Source organism: Haliaeetus albicilla, chromosome 25 (assembly GCF_947461875.1).
Source record: "Haliaeetus albicilla chromosome 25, bHalAlb1.1, whole genome shotgun sequence".
NCBI lineage: Eukaryota > Metazoa > Chordata > Aves > Accipitriformes > Accipitridae > Haliaeetus > Haliaeetus albicilla.
This window is the reverse complement of record NC_091507.1, coordinates 9,138,169-9,157,431: the sequence shown is the minus strand read 5'-3', so window position 1 is coordinate 9,157,431 and position 19,263 is coordinate 9,138,169. Positions and strand designations below refer to the sequence as shown.

The 19,263-nt window shown below is 39.1% G+C and overlaps 1 protein-coding gene across 1 annotated transcript; it reads right to left on the bottom strand.

Moving 5' to 3' along the window:
* Nucleotides 1-1,680: 1,680 nt before the first annotated feature.
* CRLF2 (cytokine receptor like factor 2) lies at nt 1,681-18,306 on the bottom strand. Its single transcript, XM_009924110.2, has 8 exons — nt 18,162-18,306; nt 10,773-10,884; nt 9,838-10,010; nt 8,526-8,665; nt 7,638-7,800; nt 4,943-5,057; nt 3,830-3,914; nt 1,681-2,948 (listed from the first exon to the last, which is right to left on the bottom strand). The coding sequence occupies exons 1-8, from the start codon at nt 18,274-18,276 to the stop codon at nt 2,676-2,678; spliced, it is 1,176 nt and encodes a 391-aa protein (XP_009922412.2). The 5' UTR covers nt 18,277-18,306; the 3' UTR covers nt 1,681-2,675.
* Between the last annotated feature and the right edge of the window lie 957 nt (nt 18,307-19,263).

Below are 19,263 nucleotides of genomic sequence, written 5' to 3'. Positions count from 1 at the left end.
GAAGAACATGACAACTTTTGAGTAAATAAGAAGGAAGATGTGAAAGTTGCCATGTACCCTTCTTCTCACTGTGGGGGGTTGAACAGGCCTTTTCCTGTCTGGCTGTTTAATTTGCTCATTTGTAGCTAGGCTTGCATGAATCACTGCAAGCCTGCTCTGAGAGATGGGCTGCACAGCTGTGTGACCATCTGGGAAATGCGAAGGGAAGAGAAGAGAGAAGAGGAGAGGAAAAGAGAGGAGAGGAGAGGAGAGGAGAGGAGAGAAGAGGAGAGGAGAGGAGAGGAGAGGAGAGGAGAGCGGACAGAAGAAAAAGTGATGACAAAATGATGGAAAATGGCAGATGGGAGATTAGGGAAGTCTCACGTTACTCTCTTTCCAACTTGTCACTCTTTGTGACAGTAGGTGAAAGCAGCAAGCCAGCCTGCTATTCTATTCAGTAAACTATGTGGAGCAAAGGCTCTTGAATTTTACTACAGAGCTGCCCAGCACTCTCCTGCAAATTGAGTATTAGGCCAACAGGCAAAGACACATGAGAAAGCTTCATTTCTATAATGTAAAGAAAATGCTTCTTATTTGAACAGCAAGGTAATATGCAGCATTTTGTCACAGTCTTAGAAGATTAAGAGTTTTGTTGGAGGCAGCTGTCTCTCCCGAATGGCTTGGGACCAAAGTAATGCCCTTGCAAGTCTACAGCCTGCGTAAGCTAAAGGTATTATTTCAGTCAATATGTGATAAAGGAGAAACCAATCCTGATATGAAAGCAGGGTGATTGGTTATACAGCATAACTGAAAGGAAACTGTGTTCTCAAACTTATCTGGCTTGCTAATATTCCTCTCTGAAGTGCCAGATCCACCCAAACCCTCTTAGATTTGGTGTAGAAAGCATACAATCATATTTTCATAAAGACATTTTGTTCCACCCTTCAGACACGGTTTGTCTGGGTCCAGCTTCTCATACTCTGACTGATCTTCTCATCGCTCTTTCACTGAGCATTGGTCCAGCCGAAGCCACGATGTGCCCACGAGCGCTGGCTCCCAGCTCTTCATGCCAGGAGCTAGGGCAGAGGCTGCCATGGGCACCAGGTCTGCTTCTCCTGGGGGAGCACTGCCTGGTGTGGCTGAGGGCCACCAGCACCTACATCTCATCAGAGGTGGGCTGCAGCAGGCACCAGGAGAGCAGCGCTCAGGGACATGCTTGGGTTCCCCCAGTACCCACAAGCAGTGAGCGTTGTGTGTGTCTTGTTGTACCGTGTTTGGTAGAATCATCATCAGTATTTTGGGGAGGACCTTCCCTGTTGCTTAAATCATGTTCTTCATCATTCTGTAGATATTTTTCTAGAGTTCCCCAAGAATGGAAGGTTTTTTGGGGAAAAAATGAATTTCAATAATTCCCTATGGTTTATTTTCTTCATAAGGGGATGTTTTTAAAATAAATATTTGAGATATGTGGGTGTTTTATTTGTTTTATTTCTAGTCTGTTATAGACAATGTGAGTATGGTTGCATACATACACAAAAAGAACCTTTATGTCTATAAAATGTAATAAAAGATATTACAGTTTGTACTAAAATCTTAAATTACTATAACATTGCAGTTCAGGAATGCTGCTTAAACAGCACACTTCAACATGACTTTATTCTTTTTTTTCCACTGTAAAATTTCAGGAAAATATCAAGTCAAGACTTTTGTCCTGAGGTCTAAGTGCATAGAATATTGCATTTTAAATTTAAAATTAAACATATTTTAAAAGATGGTATTTTTAGAAAACTTCCGAACATAGTTTGAGAAGAAGAGGCTTGTATATGCAATATGAATAAGAATTCCTAATTTGGGTCTATAGCTGCTAATTGCACTAAAACCCAGTTTGAAATAAATGCAACTCAGTTAAATATAAACATTGTTCAAAATGAACCTCAGCTTTCTAGAAGGAGTTGCTTAGTCATACAAAGACTATAAGATACTGAGGACCTGACCTCAGAGGAGGCCCATGAAGCTCTGCTGTTCTGGAGGAAGCTGCCAACACAGCACCACTTGTAGGATAAAATGTGACTCAATACTGCACATCCTCACTCTTCTGTTCTTAGACATGGAGCTTATTCTTTCTCTTTATAAAACCTTTGATGTGTGCCATGAAGCACAAAGTTTCACGGTAGGAGAAGCAGCTTACAAAAGCAAGGACTTCCAGTCTAAGGAGGGCTTACAAAGCAATATCCTACCACTGTGAAAATGAGCAGTATATGGTCTGGTCTTTGTGAGACAAAGACCATTAGCAGAAAAGTCCCTTTATTTTTCTCTTTTCATTTGGGAAGAATAACTGTAGTTTGCACTGCCTTACGTACTCCATAGTGGAAGGACTGTCTCAGCTCTGCGAACATGTATTATGGACAAGCTCTTGTTCTCTCCTGCCCATCGCAGGAAAATGGGGCTCAGTTTAGTCTTAGACATAAACCACAATTAGAACAACAAATCCTAACTCTATAAATCATCAGGATGTGTTTCAAACACTGAGCCTGCCCAAGTGATCGTAAGTAATGGGAAAGTACAGATGTGAAACCAGATAACACAGCCTAGTGTCTTTCTTGATGTGAATCTACTCATGACAACCTTTTCTATTCAGCCACTCCCCATCAGGATCTTTTATGTAATTTCCTAACACCTTCTGCATTATGCAGATTTTATAACATCACATACATATCATCATTCATTAAAATCTGGAAGCCAGCAAAAGAAGTTATAGTGTTGGATGTTGGCATCAGGCAGGCAATCTGAGCTGCTTTGGGGTCATTATTTTCAGCCGCTCCTGAAAAAGTGAAGATTTTTTCCTGAGGCCCCTGTTTGTCACTGTTCTTCTCATCTTCTTGCTGGCTTTCTGCCTCAATGATGCACTCTTGCTCTTCATATTCTAGCTTGGTTTGCACCACTGCATGATCAGTTTTGTCTATCCATTCCTAGGAAAATGAAAATGTTAATGTTGGCAGGGACTGAGATATCAATCAAAAGAAACCTGGCTGTCCAGACACGGATTTTCCTTTAGTAATGGCATCTTTCCAGGATAAGCCACAATGGAGAAGATGAAAAGGAAGCAATATAGACAAGCAGGACATAAGATAGCAGGACGGAAGAAAGGTAGCATGGCAGAAAAACACACAGGATTCCACAAATGCATACAAACTCCTACTTATTATTGAGATCACATTAAATACATCTTTGTATTTAATCAAGGCCTTTAGAAAACCTTGGATGTGTAAAATACCTGGTGTTCCCTCCTTGATAGACTCATGCATTTTTTGACCCAAGCCCTGACTTTATCTAAATTGAGACTAAGTTTACATGGAGATTTAGGCAACACAGCATTTCTGTATTAAAGCTTCAGTATTAATTTGCATTTCTATCTTTCTTCTTCAGTTTTAGTTTAAAGCTATCTTGCATATAGAAAGTTTTCAGTTTGTCACTGAAACATTATTACTGTTCTTTGATATTGTCATTGGGTTTGAAAATATAAATATTTGACCTGTCTCCACTCAGAGGAAACTTAGTAGCAATTAAGATAAAGACAGCCCAATTAATACAGAAAAATACATCCCACATGTGACGTCAGGGACTCAAGAAGCAGTAAGAAAACAAAAGCAAAAACTGTGGTCTATTAACTTGACAGCCATTTCATGTCTGAATGTGGATCCTCTTGGTCATGTTGCATAAGGAGAAGAGCTTTTCTCTTGGATCAGAAAGTGCTTGTGGTAATGTCTGTGCAGAGTAAGTATCAGTTGGTACCTTCAAATTATTCTAAACACTGCAGAGTTTACAGCCTTGCTAGGAAGGGAATGTTTACCTGGAAGTTTCCATTATGCTCATTGAAGAGATCAGCAAACATGCATTTTGGATCTGGGATAGCAGGCATGACTGACTTTTGAAGCCTGCAAAGAGGAAACAAAAATACAAATCGGTGTTTTGTTATAGTGTAGTCATTCATACAAAATTCTACTTCAGCACCATTCTGTAGCCACTAATATATTTTACATTACGGTACTCTAGGCTAGATTTTTTTTAAATGTGTTCTAAATTCAAAAAGCAGTTTATAACAGCATGACAATGTCGTCAGGCTAAGAGTGATTTTTCTGCTGGATTTTCAACCCACCCCATCCTAGTAAAATGTGGACTCTCTACAAACTTCCAGATAGTCAGCAAGTGCCATTCAGCTCCACGCAGTAGTCAGAGTTTTACATTGCCTGGCCACATCCCCTAGACAGGTGGTGCAGAAACCAGCTGTATTGGCTGATTTAGTGAACACAAATGTAAACTTGAAATACAGAAGTATAAGAGAAAAAAACTCAACTTATGATCAAAAAAAGGTTATCAGAATCACATATACTTTCAGCTTTGAAAATACTGCATTTTTGGCTTTTTTTTCTACAAAAAAAGCCAAAATCTGGGGCCTTTGCAGGTTTTGTTTGTTTGTTGGTCATTTGTGGTTTTTTTAAATTGCAGATTCTAAACATGAACAGTCATTCAATTGCAAATCCAAATATTGATATAGTCTTATTAAAGTTGAATGCACTTAAGCTTAATTCAGCCTACTGCAAACAGAGTCTGACGAAAGTTGCACAAAAGGATGTCAGTGTAGAAGAAATAACCAAAATAATTGGTTTCTCAGGATTTAACTAGATTTCTGAAAAAGAGAAGAAATTAAGTGTAAGAGACAGAATTTTACCCTGAAACATTGCCTTTTACCAGAATTGTTCTGGTTTTGAAAATTAAAGGCCTTGGTGTTTGGAAAGCCAGGATGCATTATCCCTCAAATAGTAATTAAGCTACTAACTTCTACATCTTCATGATGACTCCATTTATCAGATAAGAATTTTGAGTGCTAAGAGACTTGATCCTGAATGATAGCTCTGTTTTCATGACATGGTTATTTAGTAGTCACCAATAAAATCATATTTACCTCTGCCATTTACACAGAAGAATCAAGAAGGTAAGTATCACTAGAAGTACTGCCAGCAAACAACTTAAAACAATTACTGTGTTTGACTGAGATTTTATATCATCATCACATGAATCTAGGAATAATCACAAAAAAAGTATGTGAAAAAATATTTTTTGCTTTAACAGTAAATATTCCTAATCATGCTAGAACATTGGTTTTCTTAAAAACAAAACAAAACAGAAAATTTTTAAGAACAAACAAGTTCAATTGTTCAATTGAAACTGAAAAGAAAAGCCATCCTTCCCCAAACCTCGCAACAAAAGAAAATTGTGTTTTTATTTATCTATGACCTGGTACGGAGCGGGCTTACAGGCAAAGAGTAGAGGTGTTATGAATGAATCGAGTATTTCTTCTCATCTTCATCACATTGCATTGACAGTGATACAGCAACTTCATGCTAAGATCTATATCATGTGCACCTACTTACAATCACCAAAGCCACAAGTGCAATTTTACATGTGGCCTAAATGTCTTATTTCCCAAGATAAAACAAACAAACAAACAAACAACACGTCCCCCACCGCAGCAAACAAAAAGCCAGCAAACCACAAGTGTTGATACCCAGAAAGGAACTAGTGGCAGGATATCATCTAACACACAGGTATATAAAACTAATGCATTTGTGCACTTTTCAGCATTCTCAGTGTTTTTCCTGCAGCTTTTGTAACGCCATCTCAAAATTCTACCTCCTACTACTGACCTTCTGCTCTCCACATAAATACTATAAAAAATAAATGATTATTCATACAGCCTGTTCAGCCTGTTCCACCTGCCTGCGTTGTTCAGCTTGCCAGAAAGCCACAAGAAAAATTGTGATCCCCAAGTAAGGTATTCAGAGTCCATGAAAATTCTCGAGCACAGCTTTGTTCATTGCTTCCTCTGATGTTAGATCTGGAGTCAATAATAACTCATTAAAGTCCTGAAGTGAAGTGCTTGCCCCGGTGGACGGGCTGTGCAAAAGTCACTTCTGATCCAGGGGCACCCTGAACGACTGAACCATTAGCCTGTCTCGTCCGTGCTGTCCGTCCTTGCAGTTACCTGCTGGCAGCCTCTGGTCAAATGGTCCGGGCAGGGCTGTTACGTGCTCACCTCTCAGAGGTGCACAGGGAGACGTTGTCCTCTGTGTTTTCTTAAGGACATTTGCCAGCCACACCTGAGGACATGCTTGCAGGGTCACAATTTGCATGGTGGAGGAGGCTTCCCTGAAGGTCAGCACTGTGGCAATTACTAGTGCACAGGCTACACATACCTACGCTCCAGGATTTCATCCCAGCTTTGTGTACACAGATTTTCTTCAGGTGAGCTAATAGCCCATTGCATTTTAGAGAACTCAGATCTGGGTACGCTGGTGTCCTGGTTTCAGCTGGGATAGAGTTAACTGTCTTCCTAGTAGCTGGTACGGTGCTATGTTTTGAGTTCAGTATGTGAAGAATGTTGATAACACTGATGTTTTCAGTTGTTGCTAAGTCGTGTTTAGTCTAAAGTCAAGGGTTTTTCAGCTTCTCATGCCCAGCCAGTGAGAAGGCTGGAGGGGAACAAGAAGTTGGCACAGGACACAGCCAGGGCACCTGACCCAAACTGGCCAACAAGGTATTCCATACCATGCGACGTCATGCCCAGTATATAAACTGGGGGGAGTGGGGTTGGGGGATCGCCGCTCGGGGACTGGCTGGGTGTCGATCGGCAGGTGGTGAGCAATGGCACTGCGCATCATTTGTACTTTCCAGTCATTTTATTATTGCTGTTGTCATTTTATTAGTGTTATCATTATCATTATTAGTTTCTTCTTTTCTGTTCTATTAAACTGTTCTTATCTCAACCCACGAGTTTTACTTCTTTTCCCGATTTTCTCCCCCATCCCACTGGATGGGGGGGAAGTGAATGAGTGGCTGCGTGGTGCTTAGTTGCTGGCTGGGGTTAAGCCACGGCAACTGGACATCTGGGTGTCTCATAGTTCTGATAAAGCCTAGTGGGAGGCATTTTGTGCTTAGCTGATATGACACGAATGTGTTGGAATGGTGTTCAGCCTTTACTACAGCAAATCTGGTTTTTGTTTTTGATAACCAGTAGAAATGCTGTTTCCATCAAAGATCTAATTGAAGTCAATCATACTCAGTTGAATATGTCTGTCTGTGGGAAAGCAGTGACAACACTGCCTTTGCTTCCCTTTCATGTCTTTTCTCCCATCCTCCCTGTTTTGATCAATCCAGCACATATGAGCATCAGACTGCTATGACCTCTGGTCCTGTACTTCAATTGGATGTACTTTCAAAACAAACTGCCTTCAAAAATGAGGCATCAAGGATTTTCTTAGGGTTCAGGTTTGATGTCCACATATCATATGTGGACACCCGCCCCCCACCCACCCCCCTATGCATCACATCGCTGTCATTGGTGGACCCTAGATGCTATTGTAACACAAATAATAAGGACACTCTTAACTTTGCTGATTATTGCATAAATAGATAGTGTTATGGGCCATCAGGAACAAAGTGGACAGGAGTAAAACATGGGCAAATTAGATACCCACATGAACTTTCTTTGATAGCAGAATATGGAGCAACATTAAGTTGCTGCACAATCCCAGCCTCTTTTGCAGTCACCCCTTCCCCATTTGTACTTAGCCAATATATGAATGTAGCAGAGCTGTTACCTAATAATGTGCCATTCATCCAAAATGTTTCTGCTTCCCAGTCACTGCTGTAATTAACTACGTTGCAGTAGGGTACTAGCCTCTTCAGTCTGACCCGGAAAGAATAGCATTTCCTTGGATCAAAGCCTTGCTCTCCAACACTGCAACACTTAGAAGTTCTGGACTGAGAAGGAAGGCGTATCATCGTTAATTGTGTTTTTCAAGACAGTGCTTCAGAATGCTACATTCGGTCATGGTCAGAACTAGGACAAGGGTAGGCCAACCCAAAACCTCAGAACTTAATTTTAACTTCTCTGAGTTTCGAGGAATTCTGTTTCTTGACTGAGAATCACTGTTCATATCTATTCCTCATTGTCTGATATTGAGTTGAAGGTGATAACAATCATTACATAGTGCAGTATGTTACAGTTGCATATTTACAATGTGCAAAGACACTTTGATGCACAAATATTTACAAATTCTTTTGAGACTGGAAAGGTTTAAGTCAATGAATTAATATTTAGAAATACTTAGCTAACTTTAGAATAAATAAAAATCCTATGTCATCTGTTTTCTTTCATTCTATTTCATGTTTTTTTCTCCCTTTTTCTCTCTTCTTTTCTCTACTCTGCTTTCGGCTTTTATCTTCCAAAACTATTCTATTCTGAATGCATGACCTTTCCCTTAGGTTGTCCTCAGCTCTTTGGGTGGCAACTAGATATAACTCAAAAAGCAAATGATTTCTGGCATGGCAGGGATCCAGGATCCTAAAAATCTGCTTTCTGCTACCAGCTATATTTGAAACCATAGGATGGGAGAACAATTTGAAAACAACCCTATTTTACATAGTATGGAGATGTTACTTCCAGCTCCTTCCAATGTTAATTAAAAATGTCATGTCCAACTCACTTGCCACTCTTTGTCAAACTTGCTTTTGTATTGAAGCTCAAGTCTCAAGCACTTCACAGCTCCCTTTGGTTTATTACAGCTTACAGTAACGGTGTCCTCTTTCCAGAAAAAGGTCACATTTTCTGGTCGATTGGGCTTTACTAAGAAGAAGAGAAACAAATTATCCTATAGTCTCTTAAAAAGAAGTAGTTTGCAGTTAAAATTATTGTTATCCGTTCCTTGTCTCAATGTTTCTCTATAAGGTGGGCTTTCTTCTTGGAGGACGCGCTTTTGTAGCTAACCTGCCTATTAAACATCAAAATGGAGCTTGACACCACGACACTGCTCACCATTTGAGGTGCCACATTCAAAGGTAGATACTATCTCATGTCAGGAACCTATTGCGAGTACTTAAGGAAGGACTCTAGTCTCCTCATACTCCCTGCAATCAAGAGAAAGAAAGAGGCTTCTTTGTTGGAAGGCACTGACAAATTCAGTACTATAAAATCTACAAGACACTTGTGCAGCTGCTGGAGGCTATGTGGAATATGGTGGGGCATCTGCAAAAAGCACTGGGTGCCTACCTGTGCACAACTGAATCTACCCCTCACTGTATTTTTTTTCAGATAATTCTGTGTTGTATATTTTCTGCATGATTTTTATCAGACAAAATCCCTCCACTTTAAATGCTGTAACCATGTGAAATTTCAGAAGATTTTTATAAACTAATCTCACACTAGATGTGAAATATGTATTTGGGGGCAGGAGTGATTTAGTAAAAACTAGAATATCGTCTCTCTACTAGTAGGAGGATGTCTCTTTTACGCTGTCAGACTGTAGCAGAGCCACTCAACTAATTTCTGTTGACATCTGATGGTGGGTTTATGACAGCCTCTTTGATAAGTAGTTTGCTGCCTTGCATCCCATGGAAAATGGCAAAAGAATGAAGGGTTGAAAATACAAGAAAGATCACATAGCCAGCACTAAGACAAGAAACTATCAACTTTTATTCATTGTCCTGATATGAATACTGAGCAGGCCTGCACTAGACTAAGCACACCCATATATTTTAGTATTTTCATTCTGATTTTGAAACTGTGGTTTGGGACAAATCTGACTGCCCCATGTAATCTCACTTAGTACACAGGCTTGTGTAACTACTGATGACAGCAAGGGATGACAATCAACATGAAATAACTACAGTTTGGTTTTGGCACACACACTAATAAAATTTTATACACCAATATAACTGATTTCTTCTCAAACTAAGGACAACTATAAAATCAGTGAAGACACTAGGACTACCAAAGCAGTTGTGATTTTACATACTTACTAAAAAAATCAGATTTTAGGCTTTTAGAAAAAAGCTCTTCACTTCCATTGCTGTTCCTGATAGAGATGGCAAGGGTGGGTCCTTCAGTCTTAAAAAGACATCCAGAATTATAATCTTGATCCAATAAATAGGTGGGACATGGCTTCCAAACTTTGTGCTTGCCTTCATCAAATCTATAAATGAAGTAATATTGGTGAATGGAACACTCTTACCAGTTAACACAAGTTAATTCCTTTTTATTACTGTTCTTTCTTTCTTTTTCCTTTCTTTCTTTCTTTTTTTTTTTTTTTTTTTCCTCTTTCAAATGCTCCTACCAAGGGAAGTCTGTATACGGAATTTCTTGAAGCAGAAAATTTCATAGTGGTGTGAGGGGATTCATTACTTAAACCTCATTGACTTTCCAGCCCTGGGTTTTGATGCTGTCTGTAATTATCAAGTTTCCTTCATGTTGTTGTTGTTTTCTAATAAGAGAATGACTTGCTCAAACAGATGTTTTCATGAACCTGTTTCCAAGATTGCACTGCTAAAAGTTCTTTCACATACACCACCCAGAAAGAAAAGGGAAGATCAAGTGGTATGAATGTCTTTAACCAAAACATTAAACTTCTGTTAGTAAAGAATGATGTCAGTTAACAAGGAAAATATAAACACTTATGTGGAAAAAACACTTTCAATAGTGTAATTAGCATTAGCATTTAGCACAATGACAGAAGAGGGACAAATCTTTCATATGTCTGTTGTGACTGACTATTCAGCAGGCTTATTGATTGGTACACTTCTGTAGCAGGTTGTGAATATAAACAGGTTTCATGCTGAATGATTAACAAATGTTAAAAGCATTTTCAGGCACAGTTCACAGAAGACTCAAATGGACTTAGATATTTCAGCCTCCCAGAGTAAATCCTTTAAGAAGACAAGGCATTGTCAATACTCACGTATAAGAAAATGACACATTCTCGCCAGGAAATAGTTCTCTTGCTGCCCATGTGATCTGCATCTTCTCGTTATTGAAATTGATTATTGTGGTCCTGATCACATCTTTCCAACCTGCTCAGATATTTGACAGAGAAGATGATTTCAGCAGTGAGTATGAAAATCATCCCTTGAAATTGATAGGCAATTAGTATTTCAAAGATATGTATGCAATAGAGTCAGACAATCATAAAATAAAAAGACATAAGAATATCTAAAATGCAAGGAAACAGAGTAAAATAACCTAGAGAGGTTGAAATTAGAATTTCAAAATAGCAAAATGAAAGCATGCACAGTAACACCAGAGAGCACCCCACGGTCCCAGGGCCAAAAGGTATAGACTGGTTCACGTGTATGCAATGCATAGGGCCTATACCTTGAGGCTAACTTTCCCCCATAATACCTGCTAAGGTTTTCTTGCTAAGGAAAACTGTTTGGGAGCTAATGCCACATGGAGCCTGTGTATAAACTGTCAAATGTTTACTGTAAGAAACAAGGGACTAACACCACAGGATGAGACCAGGTCAAGACCCAGGGGAACCCAGAGCAGATCAGCACAAGTAGGTGTACTGCATATTTAATCTATGTGGTTCTGGCCAATTCCACCTTACAGACAAGCAAGATCATTTAATGTCCTCTGACTCCACACAGGTATTATTTCCTCTCCTGACCTTCTCCTTGTTATAGCTCTTGCTAGGGACAGAGGTTTTTTAATTCTGTGTCCATCAAGATTCCACAATCAGTGAAGATAAATCTGTCATTAAAAAATGGAGAAATTAAGAAGGCAGAAGGATTAGAAATCTATTTTATATCAAGGAGAAGGACGAATTATTTATTTTAGATTCTGTAAGATGAGAAATTATATTTATTTGAACGAACAAAAAGGAAGAAAATCTATGTTGAATGTCAGCAAGAAACCACTTGAGGGTAAAATTTGCAGACTGCTGTCCCCAGACATGAAGTGTCTACCACTGAAAACTTTTGCTGGAATATTCCTGCCTAGCAGGAGAATAGAGGATTTTAGCTTTAATTGCTTTCTGCATTTTATGCCACTCTGGATGTTTGAAAGGGTTTAAAGTGGAAAAATTTTAAAACATTTCTTATGAGCTATTTAGCACACACAGGGATCCTGAGTGTTCATGGGAATCAGGCCTAACTATGCTCAAGGTTGCTATCTTTTGCTCTGTAAACAGCACTAAGAATGTGAGAAAGGCACGTGGGTTCAAGTAACTTTTTGCCTATTTTCATGGCTATATCTCAGCATCTAGGCGTTCCATGACTTCTGTAATTAGAGTTAGTCAAAACGTTTTTATATAGATGTAATTGTGTTGTAACATCTTGTTTTGTCAAAATCATTCGAGAGAGAGTTATGACAGAAATCCAAGAGACACTGGGTAGATGTAGCTGCAGGTCCCTGCTATGTGATTCATGGAGCTCTGGTAAAAAAAATATTCTGTTCTTACTCAAGAGAAAGACTTGAAAATAACTCCTCCATCTCCTAACTAATGCCTGCAGGCTTGTTCTGTACTGTTTCCGCAAACTGAAAATCTCATGTGTTTTTCTGAAGAATAGAGAAGTCAGTACTATTAAAAGCTGAAGCAAAAACAGGACTTCAAAACCTCAAAAGCTATCATAAAATGGAATTTATCCAGCAAGTTCAACCTCTGTTACAAGAGACTACCTAGGCCTTGTTTCTTATCTCCTCAAGCCCTTTGTAAGTCCCCTCAGCAGGTCTAAGAGATGATCTTGTCTTTAACTAAAGCCACTAAGAAATATGATGGCAAAGTGCCTAACAGTGGATTCTTGGTCTGCAATTGCACTGACACATTTGAATTTTTATGGACTAAATTCTAGCTTGGTTGGGCTGTGCAGTATATAGAGTTATGCTTAGTGTAGCTGAAATCCATATGACTACTTGGACTTAGATTTTCTACAAAGATAGTTAAATGTATGTTTAATGAATATTTGAGTGTATAACTACATGTTCTCCATCTTTAAACAAAAAATAACATTATAAAAAAGAACATAAACATTAGTGAATGGAGAATACTGTACTGTCCTGAGATTGTTTTATGAGTGTAGAATGAATCCTTTCAATTCCCTGTAGAGGCAACAAAATAGCTACTACTTTCCACTTTTTGATAATTAGTCTGATTGCAGATATTTTTGCTTTGAGGAAGAACTGCTAATGTCCATGCTTCAACTACGAAAATAAAAACAGGAGGAGCACTTGCTTTCTTAATCACATATTTTCAAGCATAATTTATTTAAAAATAAATTTACGATGCTGTTTCTATGTGCACAATAATTTGCCACAATGACAGATGGCAAAATGCTGTTTGTAGGGCATGTTTTTGAATCAAATTTTAAGTCAAACATGAACAAAATTCTTCAGTTTAATCTCAGAAGGTGGCTTAACATCTCTGCAAAGAGCTGTGCACACACGTCTTCCTGCGCTTGACAAAAAGATTTCAAATAGGCTATGTGCTAAGCAGAGAGGCATGCAATCTCACCAGTGGGACATAACAAAGAGTGGGTATTTGAGTCCTATCCTGGGCGCAGCCAAATAATGCAGATGAAGGGTGCCAGCTCAAAACCCTCACTTGGACTTGGGCACCTGGGCAGCCCCACTGAAAAATCCAAGTGATTTTTCCATTATTTGGAGGGTGGGGTCAACACCCAGCTTTTATCCCTTTGCTCTCCGGCGGTGAGGTTGCAGCAGTTGGCCCAGGATGTGAAAGATCTGCTTGCCTTGATTTCTACTTTTAAGCAAATGGTGTGGGTTGGGCTTATGTATGAGACTGGTCCCAGGTTGCTCAGTACTGTAGAGCTGCTAGTATCCAAAGTCTGAAGGGAATTGTAAAGCAAAAAGGTAACTTTTCACCAGTAAAGTAGGTGCTAGCAGGTATCAAATGATCGGTAAATGTTTTGGGGGAACTGTCATGGTTTAACCCCAGCCAGCAACTAAGCACCATGCAGCCGCTCACTCACTCCCCCCCCATCCAGTGGGATGGGGGAGAAAATTGGGAAAAAGAAGTAAAACTCGTGGGTTGAGATAAGAACAGTTTAATAGAACGGAAAAGAAGAAACTAATAATGATAATGATAACACTAATAAAATGACAACAGTAGTAATAAAAGGATTGGAATGTACAAATGATGCGCGGGGCAATTGCTCACCACCCGCCGACCGACACCCAGCCAGTTCCCCAGCGGCGATTCCCCACCCCCACTTCCCAGTTCCTAAACTAGATGGGACATCACATGGTATGGAATACACTGTTGGCCAGTTTGGGTCAGGTGCCCTGGCTGGGCATGAGAAGCTGAAAAATCCTTGACTATAGTCTAAACACTACTGAGCAACAACTGAAAACATCAGTGTTATCAACATTCTTCACATACGGAACTCAAAACATAGCACTGTACCAGCTACTAGGAAGACAGTTAACTACATCCCAGCTGAAACCAGGACAGGAACTTAAAGAATTTGCTATGAAAAATGGCTTTAATCGCTCTGAGGTGTTCAGTCAATTTGGTCACAAGGGCTGCACGGGTATAGAAAAAAGAAAGGAAGACAAAAAAGGGACTTTATAACATGCATAGGCAACACCATTAAAAGAAGAGAAGAAAGGAGAGGAAAAGCTTGTTTTACATACCTCCAAGAGGAAAACACTGCAATGCTATGAGTTTTATCCCTCCAAGTTCAGAGTGGTAAAATAATATTGTACTGCTTAGTCTTTCTGAATGAATTTTCTCTTACTGGGCAGTATAAATAACTTTTAACTATATTTAGAGGGAAATTGGTGGAAATAACACAGATAACACTGGTTCATGAACTGTGAGAGAGAGCACACAGAATTTGCTCATGTAAATTTTTTGTATATACCTCAGAAAAACTATGGTGCCAATATTTAGGTTGACCTTGCCTCTCAAATAGGTGTTGTGTGCTTGGGAAGCTCCTTGAACCTGTGACTATGTATCCCACAACCCTGACACTGCCAGTAGAGAAATAAAATTCGTTCAATCTCTTCAAACTCACAGTGGGTTAGTCAAGGCGTGGTTGGCTCCAGAGATGGACAATAAGGAAACCAGAGGGACCACACAGGATTTCCACACACTAAAGAGTGAACACTAAGTAAAACCTGAGGGTCTGATCTGACTGGCCTGTTGGAAGGCAACAAAATTCACCAATTCATTCTGAACCTTGGACAACACTCATCAGTCTCTATTTTTCAGTTATATTCTGATAGTTCTATACTACTTATTAGAGGCTGCAATTTAGAGATGCACACTAAATCTTGGGTTTGGCAATGCATATTTTTTTGGATGACAAAGAAGAATATCAGTTTGGCTCCAGTCCTGCAGTGATTTATCAATGGACTTAACTTTGCACACTCTGAGTAGTCCACTTGACTTCAGCAGAATTACTCAGAGCACATCAACTTAACACACATAAATCTTTCTAGGATCAGAACCTTTTTCTGAAAAAAACCCTACATATTATGAATTGAAACTCTGGGATTTTAAGATTTAAATATAAACTCCAGCAACTTCAGTTATTTATGTACTAAAATGGAAGGTAATACATTATTAAATACTTTAACAATAAATAGAACAATTTAATAGAAATGGAACAGAAATTGCAATAAACTATCTGGTGATATATACATATTCTTTCCTGTGCTCTAGTTTTTAAGAACTTCATAAGAAATCAGTCTTAACATAATTAACTATCTCTGTAGGACAGAAAAGGCTTCAGCAATCTTTTACTATTAAAGACTGTGTTTCTAGAGCTCTAGTCAGGGTAAGTTTCCACTGTGCTTTCTAATTTCATCAGTTTTGTAGCCTTTTTGAATGTAGTATCATTGTTTTGTGTAAATGTTCAGTAAACATTTGCATGCATCTTTTCAAATTTTAGCATATATATGTTACATAATTCACATTTCAACATGAAAACATGCATAGCCTAAGAGAGGTATTTAAAGTTTGGATTAAATTGACATCAAATCCTCTGAGGATATATACAGGTTATTTGAAATAAGGTATTTCCTTCTAATGATCTTTGCCTTTAACTGAAGAGGTGTTTAGTTCCCCCCCCCCTTTTTTTTTTTCTTTTTGAAGCACCTAAACACCTATACTTCTGAAGGCAGAATCATTCATATCTTTTGTTAATGGAAAGAGATAGAGAGAAAGAGAAAAGAGGGCACCATTTCTCTCTCTTTATGATGGAATTTTTATGAATCCACCTGTAACACCATGGATCCGTTCTCAGCTAATGTGCCAGCTCTTCCACAGCAATCGTGATTATTTAAAGCATTCTTCTATTCATGACCCTAGAAGCACACAATAGACCAAAGTAACACATTTATCATTATTCTTTGTATTATGATAATGGGTAGATGGAAAGGTCAAAACTACTATGAATAGGCAGTCCCTGGGCTAAAGGAGGGTGGCAGGAACTCTCTGTCTGAGGATGGCCTGCGGGTCCAGCTAGGTATGCAGTATGTTGCAGTGTTGTAGGACACATACCAGTACCCTGGAGCATAAGCTTCGGAGAGAATTAACCAAGTCTACCTCTTCAGTAAAACCAGAGAGGGACTGGTAGGGCTCCACACAAGACTTTAACCTCACAGGCACTGCTGGGCACCTAGCTCTTGTCAGGACAGAGAAGTGTGGAAAATGCCACTATGGTGTGTGGAGAAAGTACATTTACAGAGGAAAAAGAAGAAATTTCCTTGATCAATAACTTATGCAGATACAACCATGAACAAAAATATGAGCAAGCACATTCCACCTCCAAGCCACTGTTCTGTTATTACTGAGAAAAAATACTATTGAGGGGGAACATTGTAAAAAGGCTGAATGTCATGGAACAGATCAAAAAAGAGAAAAAGGAGAGTCAGAATGTCAATCTGCAAAGATAACAGAATGGAACATGCATGTACTGGAACAGTTGCAACCTCATTGAAGCATAACAAAGAAGAACCACTTTTGATTTCCTGACACTGATGAAACCTGATAAGTAACCACATGTTGAACTTCCACACATTGCAGCACACTGTGTAGAAACTACTGGAGAACAAGACCCAGATCTGAGCCTACAGTCTTTAGTTACCCTTAATACTATTGATCTATGAGAACAGTTTCATTTCACTGATAGGAACACATGTAGGCGAAAGTGCAACTCCTTGCGCACAAGACTGCTGAATTGAATGCACAAGACAGAGACTGAATAGAAAACCTCTTTTCAAGAAAAGGAACAAGACAGCAAGAGAGAAGGTTTTTTATAGACATTTTGAGACAAGGCATAATCCTTACAGCATAATTCTTACAACCCATCAAACTGAGTAGGTTTTTTTCAAAAGATCGCCAACCATTGCTAGGCATCATAACACTTTGCATCAAATAAGCACGACAATGGTAATTTTCAACTTTTGTTCCACAGAGTCGTGCCATCAGTACAGCATGGCTATAGGTGGTTGCTATCTCAGGACGGGAAAGAGTCATGTCCCCTCACAGGACAGCCAGGGACTGACAGGGGCAATTAACACCAGAGAATCAGGTGGTGATGCATTGCTGAAAATGATACTTACCGTACGTACTGCAGAACAGAGAGCTGATTTACAGGTTGGTAAGATGAGAGCATAACTTTAAAGTATTTCTTTCTCCTTATAAAAAAAATTACAGGGAACTTATGATAAATTAACAAGAGTGAAGATTAGATTATCGCTCTATGTGTTGGGCGTTATGCTTGATTTCTGTAATAATCCATTTATTTTTGGCAAGCTATAAGTAATGGCATTGCAGACAAACACATGAAATGGAGATGTTCTTATATTTAGCTAGCCAAATCACCAGTCTTTAATGTCTTTATTAATTTTGCTGTTTAATAGTATTTTTACCTTGATGCTTTCTCAGGCACAAGATATTGCTGGATATTTTCCCATTGTGTTCATTCTTCCAAAATACTAAGCGCTGAAGTCTTACCTGGAATCTGTTTTATCCATTTTTGTTCAATGTGAAAGCTAGTCTTTTTTGGATGCAGTATATTCTCTTATAACCTATGCCTTAGACAGTAAGTAGTCCTGCTTAAAGAACAGACACAAGCTTAGAAAGTTCTGCTTTCATTTTTAATTAGAAAACTTTCATAGAAATCTGTTATTATCATCATCATTATTGTTGTTTTTTTCTTAAGAATCCACTTTCATCTCTGCTGGATATCAATTTCTATTTAGTTGATTTTTTCACCAAAAAAAGTACTGAATACTGTAACACAGGAGGTATAGTACACACAGAAACATTGCTAACTAATATATCAATTTCTTCAATAAATAACTGGGGATTTGAACTTACCAGGAGATTGTGACTGAGAAGCCACCAGGTTGCCCAGTGTGAAGATCACTGAACACACTTGAAAGATGAGTCTCATTGTTGGAATGACACAACAGACTGTGAAGAGATGAGTCATCGTAATCTCTGGACTTTACTATTTGATCACTTTATACCAGAGGCTGGAGTGAACTGGAGGAAATGACTACAGGAAAAAAAGATTGACATATCTCTAGCTATAAACAAATCAGGAGTGCGGGACTTCAGAATGCACACCTTCTTCATACTATGTTAAAAAAAATAAAATTAACTTCTTAGAATATCCAAATGAGGACCAGGTAGCTGTGCATAGCTGTGACTACATCCTATCATGGATGAAGACACTGACCTCACAGTGCTCAGTGACCTGAAGCTAGGAGAGGTACAAACAGCCTGCCTCCCCACTTACAAACAAGGAACTGTTCCTGCTAGCAGATGTTTATACTGCCATGCCACATACCCGGTGCACCTCAGCTGGCTTGAGCCACTTCTGACCCCAAATCAGAGGCAGAAGTTGTGGGCCTTTTTGTGACAGAGACAGCTGAGCTGCTAGGGGTTGCGAAGCTATTACACAAGAGGTAGCACTAGGATGACTTTCCTCCTGTGTTACCTGGACACATATATGCTGCTATAGCTTCCAAATATATCCATATACGTAACATTATATATATACAATATACTTATACCTTATATATCCATATACCTAAAATGATACACAGAAAGTGGGAAACAGAACAGTGTTTTGCCTGAGATGAAACATATTTTAGAAACAGCAGAACTTAAAATCTCATAATAATCGCAATTATCCTGTCTAAAGAGACTATTATCTGTAGGTCTGCAGTAAACTGGGCTTAGACTACATCCATGTAGTAGTGCAGCAAGCAGGAGCAGTGAAACAGTGGGGTGAAGCAGTTGGTGCTGAGGACTCAAGAGCCACACAGTGTGCATGGGGACAGCGGGGAGTCTTCCCTAGACTAGCACCAATCCAGCCCCATGGGCTGAATGTCTGTTAGCAGTCAGAGTCTGCTAGATGCCCTCCAAGAGCACATCTTCTAGGCTAGGCTCACCCAAGAGGAACCCAGTGCTC

Coding starts and splice junctions, on each gene's coding strand:
- CRLF2 (XM_009924110.2), bottom strand. CDS start 18,276: ATGACTCATCTCTTCACAGTCTGTTGTGTCATTCCAACAATGAGACTC. Junction 10,885..18,161: donor TTCTCAGTCACAATCTCCTG/GTAAGTTCAAAT, acceptor ATATCTGAGCAG/GTTGGAAAGATGTGATCAGG. Junction 2,949..3,829: donor AGCATAATGGAAACTTCCAG/GTAAACATTCCC, acceptor TCATTTTCCTAG/GAATGGATAGACAAAACTGA.